Source organism: Geotrypetes seraphini, chromosome 3 (genome assembly GCF_902459505.1).
Source record: "Geotrypetes seraphini chromosome 3, aGeoSer1.1, whole genome shotgun sequence".
Classification (NCBI taxonomy): domain Eukaryota; kingdom Metazoa; phylum Chordata; class Amphibia; order Gymnophiona; family Dermophiidae; genus Geotrypetes; species Geotrypetes seraphini.
The window spans coordinates 162,208,910-162,222,876 of NC_047086.1; the positions used below are offsets into that span (position 1 = coordinate 162,208,910).

Sequence of the window (13,967 nt, forward strand, 5' to 3'; positions counted from 1 at the left end):
CTAAAGTTTTTGCCTTTTGTTCCTTTACTGTTTTTTTACCAGCTGGTACTTCTCATGTGAAGAAAACATCATCACAGTCATCTTCAGGTGCCACATCTCGCACAAAGGCCTTGAAGGAGCAAGCCAGCAAAACAGGCTCATTGGGGACTTCAAAGGCCAAAAGAAGCACTGGGAAGCAGCTGGTTGTTCAGGCTGATAAGGCCAAAACATCTTCCTCAAAGATGGTAGAAGATGGTTCAAAACCACAAGGGAAAAATAATAAACCAGAGAAGTCTCAGTTTCTGCTCCCCACTACAGGAGATGTAGTACCACAGCAGACCCACTCCACAGAAGAGCAGAGCACATCTGTTACAGAGGCTATTGTGTCTCACCTAGACAGTCAACCAAGTCCTTCAACGGACATGCAAGAGACTGAAGAGATTAGCATCGAGGTGAATGTATCTGCTACAGACACGGACTCTAGCCAACATCTCCTAACCCAGCAGGAAATGGATAGTACAAAGCAAACAAACTTGGACCCAGAAGTTAGTGTGAGCAGCAATGAAGAGAAGACATCTTGGTAAGGCTATAATAAGGATTTCTTTCTTATCTTTTGACATATAATGTGGTGTATATCAACAAGCATTTGTTTCATTGTGTAAAATATGTTTTTATTGAGAGTTTCAAAGCAAAAAATAAATACATTCTGGTCCTGATTCTATAATGTCTGCCTAAAGTTAGGCACCGATATCATACATTATGGAATCACACTTAGCATTGCCTAAGCATGCTTAGGCAGTGCTTAGCATACTAACATTTATGCCAGGGTTTTCTTTGCCTAAAGTTAGACACCGATATCAGAGCCTAATGGTACCTACAGTAATTCACAAAGAGATGCCTAACTCAAAAAACATGCCCATGATCCGCCCCTAACCATGCCTACTTTTAGTGTAGGCACTTTGGGCTAGGTGCCAACTTTTTATAGAATCGAGTTTTTTGAGTTAGGCACCTCTTCAGTTAAGTCCAATTAAAGTCGAATATGAGGTGTTGAGTGCCAGTATCGGCATCGATTAAGTCTATTGAGCAATTAACGCCCAACTTTAGGTGGACTTTATAGAATCAGGGCCTCAGTGTCTTACCAAACATCATGGAACAACAACAAAGATACAGTGAACAAGAAAAATAGGACTATATGGGCTTCTAAGGTGAAAACTGTTCCACATGAACTCTTTCCAAAGCCCTCCCAACTTCACGCTATTAGAGAATTCAGAAAGCCAGAATGCACTCTAGGTGAAAGATATGAAAGGGTATGCAGGGTATGGAGCCCACAACTTAAGAAACCTCTTCTTTGCTTTACTTCCACGGGACTCCATAGTTAATCTTTCCATCCTCAAGAGCTCATGCAGTTGGTTATGCCACTGAGTCAGTGGTGGAGGATCAACTTGCATACATCAAGTTTCAAGTTTATTAAAATTTGATGAAATGCTAATCATAAATTCTAAGCATTTAACAATTAAACGCCCATGTGCCTAAGGCCCCGCCCACAGGAGAAGCCTAAGGCTCCTGGGCCTATTCTGGTTGGCCCAGGCGCCTCAGGCCCCACCTGTGGGCGGGGTTTAAGCTGCCTGGGCCAATCCGGCCCCATTCCGGAGCCAGCTGGCCTGCCGGACGGGTGGGCTTGGCACCCGTCCATCTGGCCAACGTTGACAAAGTATGGAGGGTGGGATTGGGGGTAGGGGGTCATGGGGTCCCCAGGGATGGGCCACGGGGCAGGAGGGCTTGGGCTCCCTCCTGGCCCCATCGGACTCAGCGGGGGGGGGGGGGGGTTTGGGGATCATGGGGCAAGAGGGCTTGGGTTTCCTCTTGCCCCGATTTTCATTGGGGGTTCACAGGTGCCGCTGTGCAAGAGGGCTTGGACTCCCTCTTGTCCCGATGTCGTCGGGAAGGTCGGGGGTGCCGCGGGGAAAGAGGGCTTGGACTCCCTCTTGCCCCGATGTTGTGGGGGAGAGGGTGGATTCTGTAACCGGTGTTGTTTTTGACAGACACCGGTTACAGAATCCAGCTTTAAGGCGAAGGACTGGCTCCTCTTTCGCCTAAAAGCTCTTGTTTTGGACGTTTGGGGCTTAGGCTTTTTTTTGGTTGATTATAGGGTATAAATTTAGACGTAGTGGTGGTCTGGGCGTTTAAATAGCTGAACGTAGAGGCAGGCCATTATTAAAAAAAAAACTCCTTTTGGATGTTTTTTTTGATTATGGACATTTTCCCTGCTTCTACTTTCAACGTTTAAGGCCTTAGGCCAAAAGGGGACTTAGACCTTTTTCTGATTATGCCCCTCCACGGGTTTGACTTCTTCTTAGTTTGCACATTTTTTTTAGATGAAAACTGCTCATGGAAAATCTCCCAGACTGGTTATGGTTGGAATGGCAACTCATGTCTCCTCTGAGATTATGTTACATTCTAAGTATCAAGATGCCTAGATTGTATAAGGACAATAGAATTTTAGTAGATACCTGGCAGACACTAAAATGTATGAATAATTTAACGCCTATTCCGATTCATAAATCAACCTGTCAAACTCTATGGCTGAACTCCAAGATTCAATTTGGCGGGTTTAAGGTTATCTGGAAACACTGGATGAAGGCAGGTATACGTTCTTTGGATGATGTTATATCAGATGGTAAGCTGCTTGACTTTTCATGATTGCAACACAAATTTGGTCTTAACAAATCACAAAGTTATAGATGGTTGCAGTTGAAGCAGGCCATTCAGGAGGGGTTCCCTGAATGGGAAAATCTAACTAATCAGAATAGTTTGCCGGTCTTATGTTTTCAGGTGGACTTCCTGGGATACCAGGCCGCTCAGTGGTATAAATCAATATCTGGATTTTTGAATAAGAAACCAAAGACTGGTCTGCGTGTCATTTGGAGCATTGAGATAAAGCATCAAATTACTGCATCTCAATGGCCACAAATTTGGGCTTGGAGGATGAGATGTACGGCATCAGCATCTATGAGACAAACTTGTATTTTTTTTTTGTTACATAGAGCAGTTTGGACCCCAGTTCATTTACAGAAATTAGATAGCTCTAAGTCTAATAGATGCTGGCACTGTCATCTCGAAGCTGGGTCATTAGATCATTTACTATTCTATTGTCCATTGATACTTAGCTTTTGGAAATCCATTTGGGGCCAAGTGAATAATCTACTGGAAAATCTGGTGGCATTATCATATGACATTGTGTTATTTGTTACTTCCATGAGAGCCAAGAGTCGAATCTCTTCTAATAATAATAAACTTTTGCTCATTATGACAGGGGTTGCCATTTAGCAAATTATGAAAAATTGGAAAAAATGGGATCGGCTGAATTATAATTTTTGGTGGAATTCGTTATGCCAAATCTTTAAAATGGAAAGGGTAATAGCCATACAGCAGGGGCATTTTAAGAAATTTAGGGATTTTTGGGAGCCATTAACAAAATATTGTTCAGAATGAATATTATTTTTTTCCCTTTGTTCATACACGTCCAGGGTGGGGAGGGGGAGGTGGAATATTTTATGGTTTATTATGCTTAAGGGACAGATTCTTTAGACTAGCAGGGACAACTAAAACAAGAGGTCATTCAGAAAAACTGAGAGGAGACAGATTCATAACGAATGCAAGGAGGTTCTTCTTCACTCAGAGGGTGGTGGACACCTGGAACGCGCTTCCCGGAGAGGTAATAAGACAGAGTACAATTCTGGGGTTCAAAAAGGGACTGGATGACTTCCTGGAAGCGAAGGGGATAACAGGGTACAGATAGAGGTTTACCGTACAGGACATTGAGCGAATAGGGTATGGATATTTTAGGTTAGGTAGGGAACACTTTCAGGTCATGGACCTGGGGGGCCGCCGCGGGAGCGGACTGCCGGGCACGATGGACCCCTGGTCTGACCCGGCAGAGGCAACGCTTATGTTCTTAAGTACAATTGTTGGATACAAGGGGGAGAGGGATATTTGATGTGAGTCAAACTTTGATGGTATATTAAGTAATGTTAAAGTATTAAATGATTGTATCTTATGTTACACTTGTTGAAAGTTTTAAAAATGAATAAAGATTAAAAAAAAAAAAAAACCTGCTCTTTTTGGAGAACTTCATTAACTTGCCTTTGTGCAAAATCAAGGGGTTCTATCCTGTTTGTACTGATTGTATGTTGTGATACTTCAGAAAAGACTGAGAAGAAAAGTCTTTGTAGTGTTGTGTTACAGAATTTTCTGCCTTTTCCATGTGAACAGTTCCGTCACTGTGGAAGACCAGGTGACAGAGATACCATGCCCAAATGACCAAGAACTGACTGATGCCTCCAGTACTCTGGACAGTGAAAGTGAAAGCAGCAAGGACCAAACCTTTGACTCTGACTCAGATGGGCCTATATTATACAAAGATGATGATGAAGATGACGAAGATGATGAAAGTGAAGAAAGTAAGAACTTTTAAAGAATAAAATGAGAGCTTACAGAGCTGGCTGCATGACAGTTTTTGCACTGCTATTCAAGGCACTTCATTGTGAGAACCCTGACTGGTGAGGCTCAAATAGGGTTACCAGACAAGTTTTCAAGGACATGTCTGGGGGTCCGGACAGATTTTCAAAACCCGGCACTTTGTCCAGGTTTTGAAAAGCTTTCCGTCAAAATTGCGTAACATGGAATATTGCTACTCCATGGGTTTTGGCCAGGTACTTGTGACCTGGATTGGCCACCGTGAGAACGGGTTGGCTACTGGGCTTGATGGACCATTGGTCTGACCCAGTAAGGTTATTCTTATGTTCTTATTTAGGAAGGGGCATGCGCGGATGCAACATAGTAACATCACGTACACGCACGTGTGATGTCATTGAGTTGCGTCCACTCATGCACGGATGCTGTCTGGGGGCGGGGTGGAATGGGGAGTGACACAGGCGGAACTGGGCGGGCCTGGGGGCATGGCAATGGGTCCAGATTTTCCTTCGTGAAAATCTGGTAACCCTAGACTCAAATATATCACAGATATGATGTGCTTGTGTTCCAGGTAGGAGGGAAGGCATCAGCCACTATTGAACAATTCCTGTTGATAGAAGAGTCTTATTGAGAGTTGTAGGAGACTACCCTAGCAATGGAACCTAAGTCCTCTAGATCAGTGGTTCCCAACCCTGTCCTGGAGGACCACCAGGCCAATCGGGTTTTTGGGATAGCCCTAATGAATATGCATGAAGCAGTTTTGCATGCCTCTCACTTCCATTATATGCAAATCTCTCTCATGCATATTCATTAGGGCTAGCCTGAAAACCCAATTGGCCTAGTGGTCCTTCAGGACAGGGTTGGGAACCACTGATCTAGATCATCCATCCATGTAGCATGATAGAGAGAGGGAGAAAATTGAAGGAGTTCAGTAAAAAGAGAGATTACAGACTACAACTATTTCCCGTAAGAGGGTGGAATAAAAGGACAGAGCATTTTCACCCAAAGGGGATAGAATAAAAATATACCCCTGATTCTATAAAGTTGTGTGCACACCTTTACACTTAACATGCAAAATAGCACCCTGCAAGTTATAGAATAGTGGCAGTTATGGGTGCAACTTAATTTAATAATGAGCTGTTAATTGATAGTGATGGGTGCTAGTCAGCATTTAACAAAGTGTGTGCACAAAATTTATGGGGTTTGATATTCAGAGTGATTTAAGTGGGCCAGGGAGGCTCTGGCCCACTTAAAGGTTTATCGGTGGCTAAATGCCGATATTCAATGGCACTAAGCCAGGCAGTCTCGCTGAATATCAGTTCTGATCAGGCCCCCCAAAAGTGGGACAGGCGGGCAGGCCAAGAGGCAGAGCTGGGGAGGAACTAGCACTTATGCAAACTCTGGCAATATTAAGCCAGGACTCATCTAAGATGAGTGGGAGAATAAAAAAAAAAGATTCCCATGTCACCTCCTGCCTCCAACAATACAATACAATAAACTGATTTCTAGACTGCATAACCAGGTCGTTCGATGCGGTTTACATAAGAGTAATAAAAGATACATTGAATTGAATAGTTAGAAGAAAACTAGTTGCCTATAAATTTATTAAAGAGATACGTTTTTAATTGCCTTCTGAAATGAAGGTAAGAATGAGACATGGAAAGCAGGTGCCTAAGGTCACTATCATAAGTTATTATTATTATTATTATATATAGCAGCTTGAAAGGAAAGTAGACGCTCATGATATTTTTTCTATTTACAACCATTGACTGGAGGAAAAATAAAGAAAGCATGAGTTTTTCTGGGGTTTCTCTGAGCTGAGAAGACAAATAGGTCTATTTTCCAGGCCTACATTTCTGGCACCTGCCTTTGATGTAAATTGTGCCTCTGTAGGCGCTTAATCGCACCTAACACCACTTCTGGCGTTAGCCACGCCTACACTGGCGTTAGGCACTGTAAAGTGCCTACAGAGGTGTGATTCCGGCGCTGATTTTTTAGGTGCCTTGAAAATCAGTGAAAAATATCATTTAGTTTTTTAGTAATATCTTTTCTTGAAAGTGGTGAAGAAGACGCATACATAAATTCCAATACAGGTAAAATATGCAAACAAACCAATATGAAACAAAGGCAACCAGAAAGGAACCAAGTAGCCAGTATACGAGCTAGGAAAAAAAGGCGCTACTCTTTACACACCAAATTTTTTTTGATAGAAACAATCTAGCATGCTAGCCCCCACATACCAAAACCCCCCCTGGTAAGGGTGTAGCCAACATTCATACTACACATTCACACACTCCTGCCCACCCCTGACCCTCCCTCCCTCCCCCATCTCATCCCCCACCCCCTCTGTTCTAACCCTACAAAAGCAAGAACAGGTCATGAGGTGAGCTAGTGCCTCCCGTCTTCCCCCTGAGTGCAATTAAGAAAATGGGTCCAAAGAGCTACTTAGCATTTTCTGTCAGGATGCAGAGATGCCCGATAAACCCGTGTCTCAAAGCTTGCCATCTTTCTCATACGCATCTCCCACTGCTGGAGTGGAGGCGCGTGAAAAACATCATTTAAACGGCATTTTTCACTGAGCTTGGGCACCTACCAGAGCCTGAAAAACTGGCGCCGTTTAGAGAATACGTGCCACGGTTCACCATCATCCTGGTGCCTAACTTTAGACGATCTTTTGAGAATTACCCCTATAGGGTATTTCCACTCAAAGCAAAACTTACTGACTTTCATACTTGAAAATAGGCGGAGGGGTGTGGGGGGGGGGTAACCTGCACAAAGCAGCAAGTACAACCCCAGTCACCTTTCGGGGCAGACTGAATGGGCCATGTTGATCCTGGCAGTGGAATTCTATAGCTTGTGCTGCATTCTCTGGAAGCAGTGGGGGAGGGGATGATGACGCACTGCGGCTGAATAAAGCGGGACGAGCTCGAGGCACCCTAGTCCTAGCAGATACATCTGTGGCCAAAAACACTGAGGAATCATCTATATCCAATCTAATAATGGGTGCTGATCTGGACCACAGCCCTACCACTGAAGTGGTACCTGCAATTGTTATTCTTATTGCAAAAGCAGCTCTGGATGCCTTAATACTAGGTTGCCGGTGTTACCTCCGGCTGCAGTGGATCAGCCAGTCTGAGGATGAGGAAAGCATTTGGGTGAGGGTGAAACCAAAGAGCCCTTCCTTTTTTGGTACAGTACTCATTATGTTATTACTGTAGCAAAGCCATAGGCATTATCTTTACAGACTTGCTACAGTAGGGAACTAAGGTATTCAAATGAAAGCTCTCCCCATAGTTGATGTCAGACACCTTCATTTTTGTTCATTTTCTTTGTGGACCTGGTGTTTTTGCTGTCTCATTAAAGGGTGTTAAACATTTTAGGCACTTCTTTGGCTGTTTCTATTTGGGAAAAGCATTTGATAGTCTCTGGTGAACTGTGTGAATGTGAGCCATGCAAGTGAAGTTTACCGAGTTTGTAGGCCGTACACTTCTGCCCAAATGATTTGCCAGCCTTTTCTGTTTTTTGCTAGGTGCTTTGGCTAGTAAAATCCGTCGGAGGGACACACTGGCTATCAAATTAGGCAACAGGCCATCCAAGAAAGAATTAGAAGACAAAAACATCTTACAGCGCACGTCTGAAGAGCAGAGGCAGGAAATGTGGCAGCAGATAGGAACCAAACTAGTAAGGTATTGGTTATAATCTAAATCTATATAATCCCCCCGAGGGGGGAACTTCCATGGAGAAGCAGGTACAACCCTGGCTACCTTTCTGGGCAGACAGGATGGACCATGCTTGTCTTCATTTGTCATCATTTATTATGTTACTATTAAATTATTTCATAATATCAGTTTGATTGAAAGCTTTGCTTATAAAGTGTTTGTGTCTAGATTAAAATTACACAGAGCAAGAGGTCAACAAAACATGTATAAAATACCTTTTTATCGGGCTAAGTTTTCTTGAGTAGTTTTTGTGAGGTGCACTTCTTTCCTCAGGGCAAGGTAAACGATGAAGTTACCAGAATATAAAAGAGAGACACAAATTACTCCTGGGTCTTCAAGCTCAAAGGGAAACCCCTATGGAACTTCCCTTTGGAAAAGTGACTGGCCCTAGGAACAGTACTGCTTCTCAGCATGTTTATTTGGACCTGCTGTGAAAGAGATGCAAATGTTCCTGTAGGAAAATCCACACAGGGCCCTGCTTCTCTTCTGCCCCAGATACTTTCTGGTGCTGCATTTGCGGTGAGGTAGGAGACCATGTCCCAGTGGGTATAGTCACAGCTGTTTGCCTGCAGACAAATCTGTGAAACTGTCCTTTTCATTTTCATTTTTAATATCTTACATTCTTGGTGAGTTTATGGAGTAATACAGTGACTACTGAGACCTCAATTAGAATGAGAATAAAAGTTATTTCATAGTTTGTGTTTGGTTTATGAAGAATCTTGGCTGATAACTTTGCATGTCATTTGTTCTGACAGGAGACTTAGTCAAAGGCCCACAAGTGAAGAACTGGAGCAAAGAAACATCTTAAAACGTAAGTATCACCGCTTTCAGGTTTTATTGCTATTAACTGAGAACTGTGTGAAAGTAACATTTCTTACGGGCTCCAGCTACTGCAGCAGGGAAAAATTGAGAACAATGGCCAATAACTTATTTAAAGAAACAAAGTCAATAGTCCCTGAAGAAGGTTAGTCCCTGCGTCTCCTTAGCTGCCCTGCATGCAGTTCATACAGCAAGAGCTGAAGTGGGGGCATTTTCAAAGCTTGCGGCCTAGCTGTTCTGATCTCATCCACCGCGATACGGGGGCAGTTTGAGAGGGATGCGACAGAATGCAGGCCGTGTGCGAAGACTCACTGTGGGAATCATTTGCATAAGTCAATAGGGGCAGAAAAGCAGGGCCATGTACAGAAAAGACAGTCATTCAATGGTAGGGTTGTCATTGACTTGCCAGCCCATTGATTTTGAAAATGCTCATGGTGCTAGTTCTGCTGAGTGAGGTGGGTATCAGGTGGGATATGCATGTGTGCCACATAGTCACCAACCCTTGGTGATGCAGAATAGTTCTCCTTTTAAAAATATAACACTCCATTATTTTATATTTCAGAAGACTCCAGAACCTCCCCTTTATTGCCTTTCATGCTTCTTTCTAGTCAATACCTTTCCCACACATGATTTCTGATCTTTGGTTATCCCCTACCACTCAGTGGTTTCAAGAGAATGGCATGGTGATAAAATTCATCACCGTTCCCGTCCCCGCGGATAACCACAGGAAATAATCCCATGTCATTTTACAAAAAGCTGAAGATGAAAGAAATGAGTGGCAGTGGGGAGCAGGAGCAAGGCAACACATGCTGTTTGCAGTGCTACTCCCATGCTCCAGCTGTAGTGCTCTAAATTCACATATCCAGCTACATCAAAGCGCCAGGACCCCCTCGCCAGGCAGCCTGACATCTTTTCCCCCGCTCTCTCAAACCCTTCCCGCAGTTTACCTCCACTTGCTTTATAGAAGTGTCCAGGCGGCAGCAGCAGCAGTTCACATTCACTGCCGGCTGCCATCTTTTCTCTACTGTGTCCTGCTCCTGAGGAAACGGGAAGCTATGTAGAGAGTTCGAAGGCGGATGGAAGCAAGCAGTGAATGTGAATTGCTGCCACCACCTGGAGAAAATTGCGCACAAAGATTGTGGCCAAGCTTTTTGTTAGGACCACTCACGTTGGCTTTCAGAACCTCTGTTTATGTTTTATAATATTGGTTTCTGACTGACCTAGAAAGATAGTAGACTTTCCATCACTCTGATTCCAGACTCCTGAAGCAGGCTCATTTGGGGCGAAACATGATTGTGTCGAGTCTTGGTATATAATAAAAGGCATTGAGCAGCAGAGTCGTCTTCACTGGGTTTTTTTTTCCACTCTCCAAGTTTTGGGATATTAGTAGCTCCTGTTTTCCTGGGCTTTTGTAATACGAGTAATTGAATGGCAAAACTCTTTCATAGTATATACACTGGTTAGTTTGTTGACTTCCTAGAGAAAAGGGCAACAAAAGAAAACAAAAAAAAGCCTTGGTTCCACGCACAAATCGAGAAACTCCAAAGCCAAACACGGTGGAATTGTAGCATCTGGAGGTCACAGAAGCAGCAGCAGATAAATGAATGCAATGTTTATTAAAAATCTTCGAAATATAAAAATGTCCAAACATTACAATGCATAGGACAACTCAATCCTGCAACCAGCTATACCAAATGGTCAGACCCAACATGGTCCATGTTTAGTTAAACCTTCATTAGGGGTCCTAAGAAAAAACATACAAAATGAATGCTTTTATGAAAGACATTTTTATTTATTTATATTCCGCATATCCTACAATTCTGTGCGGATTACAAAATATTCAGGTACTCAAGCATTTTTCCATATCTGTCCGGGTGGGTTCAAACTCTATCTAATGTACCTGGGGCACATGGGATTAAGTGACTTGTCCAGGGTCACAAGGAGCAGTGCAGGATTTGAACCCATAACCCTAGGGTGATGGGGCTGTAGCTCTAACCACTGCATCACACAATGATACTAATGACACCCTTGAATATGTGAAGGGCACCTAGAAGATGAACTGCAGGACACATTTAGAGCCAGATACCTCCACAGGCTCAGAATGGGAAAGAAGTCTTTAGTGACCCAGGCTCTTCCTGCTATGCTGGATGGATACATGCATTGTGATTTTTGTGTGTGGCTGTGAGCTCTTTCTATATGAATTCAGTTTTGGGCAAAAAGTCTAAGGCCAGAAACCTACAAACCTATGAAAGGATACAGGAGGGCAAACACAGACTCAGTTCTCTCTATGTGGATGATTTCTGTGCTGGCTCTATTTCTATCCTGTGAAATTATCTCCACCAGGTGTTATTCCACTTTGCGCCTTTGTGATATTGATGAGTTCAGCATCTTTTCTGATATAGACTCAGCCTTCTGTCAAGCTGTTTTGTTACACACACTACCTGTATGCTGTATGCCCATCTCATAGAGCCATAATAGTATTGTGTTACTGTTTGTTTATCTTTCACCAAGTTCCACGTCTCTGTTCTATTTATTTAAAAAGAGAGAGCTGGCAGGCCTGTCCCCTTGCCAAGCTTTGCTTTTGGAGATGAAAGGCAGCTGCTGCTGCTGACAGTTGTGGGAGGAGGGTCCTTAGCCACCCAACTAGACTCTGTGGCATGCAGTACAAACTTCTCCCCAGGTTCTTCAGTTTTTAGAACCTTCCCAACCTGCTTTCCCTATCTCACCAAGAAAGGAAAAAATGCCAACCTGACTCCCCACAGTGAATCTCTTTCGATGGGAGAGAGGACTGGTGTGGGAAGTCCTTTTGAGTTCCTTCAGAATTGGAAGCAGAGCCATTCCCTTGATGCTCTGTATCTCTCTCTCTTTTCCTTGCTCTTCTGTTAGCAATTAAATATTCCACAATTCAAGGTGCAGTCTGTGTTCGTTGTGACAGAGACACAACCTAATAGCAATGTAATTTTTGATATTCTTTTTATGTCGCGGGCTTAGAGAAATGATTGCAGAATGTAGCTGTGGTCACTGGCATTTTCCTGATTCAGCAGGGCAGTTAAATCCTCCAGTAGCTGTAAAAATGTGGGTGGGTGCTGAAGTTCCCTTTTCATGAGAAAGCTTTGTAAATAAACAACCTATAGGTTTTCTGTACAAATCTTTTCTGTCATTCTGTGGCCAGTATTGATCAGCCCGGGAAGTGAGAAAGAGATATCTTTATCTGCTTAACTTTATATAGATACTAAGTAGCATCAAAGTGCTACTGAACATAACCAGATAAATCTAATTAAATAAAAATATCAAACTACGCATAGTTCAGCCCCTCTAGCACAGTCAGAGCTCTCCACTTAGCTATAACAGACAGTACTGAGAGGGCTGATACAGAAGCTGGGTCAGTAGAAGCCGGCAGTTAATAAGTGGTCTGGTCACACGATGCAGAAATGGTTTCAACACTGAAGTTAGGTCACATGGTAGACATCAGTGCATGGCATATTAAAATGTATGGTATGGGCCTTCCTACTGAATGCTGCACTGGCTGCCAGTAGAAGCATGAGTAATAATTAAGTTCTCTTGTATTTGCTTTAAACTGGTTTGGGGACTGGCCCCTACCTATCTTCTATCTTATTTCGTGCTATATAGCCCTACTAGGATAGCCAGGAATTGCAATTTATTTGCCTACCCAAAGATCACTGGCTGTAGATACAGGTCATTTTTGGATAGGATGCTTGCATTTCAAGCAAGTAAACAACAGAGAGAGTAGAGAGGGACAGATTCTTCAAACTTTGAATAATAAAAGAACAAGAGGGCATTCAGAAAAGTTGAAAGGGGACATATTCAAAACGAATGCTAGGAAGTTCTTCTTTACCCAACGTGTGGTGGACACCTGGAATGTGCTTCCAGAGAGCGTAATAGGGCAGAGTACGGTACTGGGGTTCAAGAAAGGATTGGACAATTTCCTGCTGGAAAAGAGGATAGAGGGGTATAGATAGAAGATTACTGCACAGGTCCTGGACCTGTTGGGCCGCCGCGTGAGCGGATTGCTAGGCACGATGGACCTCAGGTCTGACCCAGCGGAGGCTTTGCTTATGTTCTTATGTTAGTCCTGGTTGGGTAATTATATTAGTGGAGCCATGATGTCTTATGGCGCATTTCGAAAATAAATTAAGACTGTACTATTTGATAAATTCATTTCTTAACAGAAGTTTTATTCATAATAAAAATTTTACATTGGCTATACTCTAGGTAACATGTTGTACTAATGTTTTGTATTTCGTTGATTGCCCAGTTCTCTTCTGTGTAAACCGCCTAGAAATCATTTGATTGTGGCGGTATAGAAGAATAAAGCTATATTATGTTATTAGTCAATTTACAACAAAGCCATATGCAAATGTCTGCCAGACCAGACTAGTATAAGAACTCTATTGTCAGGTCTGAGATGGGGTGGAAAAATAAGGAGAGAGACCCCATCCCCCTCCCCCTCCAAACCTGAATCCCCTGCTGTGACATAGCTTTCTGCATCAACTCTGTTGTCTAGTGGCACCATCCATGCCCCCCAACTTGACCAAACCCTGACTTCAGAAATTCCCCTGAAGTTTAGTGGCACCGTCCACGCCCTGACTAGACCTAACCCCCTCCCCTTCCCCTTTTTTAAATATTCCCTGGTATCTAACAGAAAACCCCCAACTTGAGTCCCCACTCCTCTCAACTTAAAAGTAAAAATTCTCTGGTGTCCTAACGGAACACCCCAGACATCCCTCAAAGCATACCATAAAGAAGCAGAAGTGATGCCTACTCACTTCTGCATTGCATTGCCATTTTGGAAAATGGCAACACCTGATCTCATGCTATGCATCCTGGGGTGCACTAAGCAGGGTCAGCCTTCCAAATAAGGGAAATTTTTCTCTTATTTGGTAGTCTCTGCCCACACTACTAAATAAGTAAAAATTCCCTTATTTAGCAGGCTGATCCTGCTCTGTACATCCCAGG

The 13,967-nt window shown here is 43.2% G+C and overlaps 1 protein-coding gene across 3 annotated transcripts in view; it reads left to right on the forward strand.

Moving 5' to 3' along the window:
- Positions 1 to 13,967, forward strand: part of PHACTR2 (phosphatase and actin regulator 2) — a 291,804-nt gene that overhangs the window by 234,176 nt on the left and 43,661 nt on the right. For all 3 annotated transcript variants that reach the window (XM_033939934.1, XM_033939935.1, XM_033939933.1), the window contains 4 exons: positions 43 to 559; positions 4,252 to 4,439; positions 7,982 to 8,138; positions 8,927 to 8,982. In XM_033939934.1, coding sequence (XP_033795825.1) covers positions 43 to 559; positions 4,252 to 4,439; positions 7,982 to 8,138; positions 8,927 to 8,982 — 918 coding nt within the window. The remainder of the gene's footprint in view (positions 1 to 42; positions 560 to 4,251; positions 4,440 to 7,981; positions 8,139 to 8,926; positions 8,983 to 13,967) is intronic.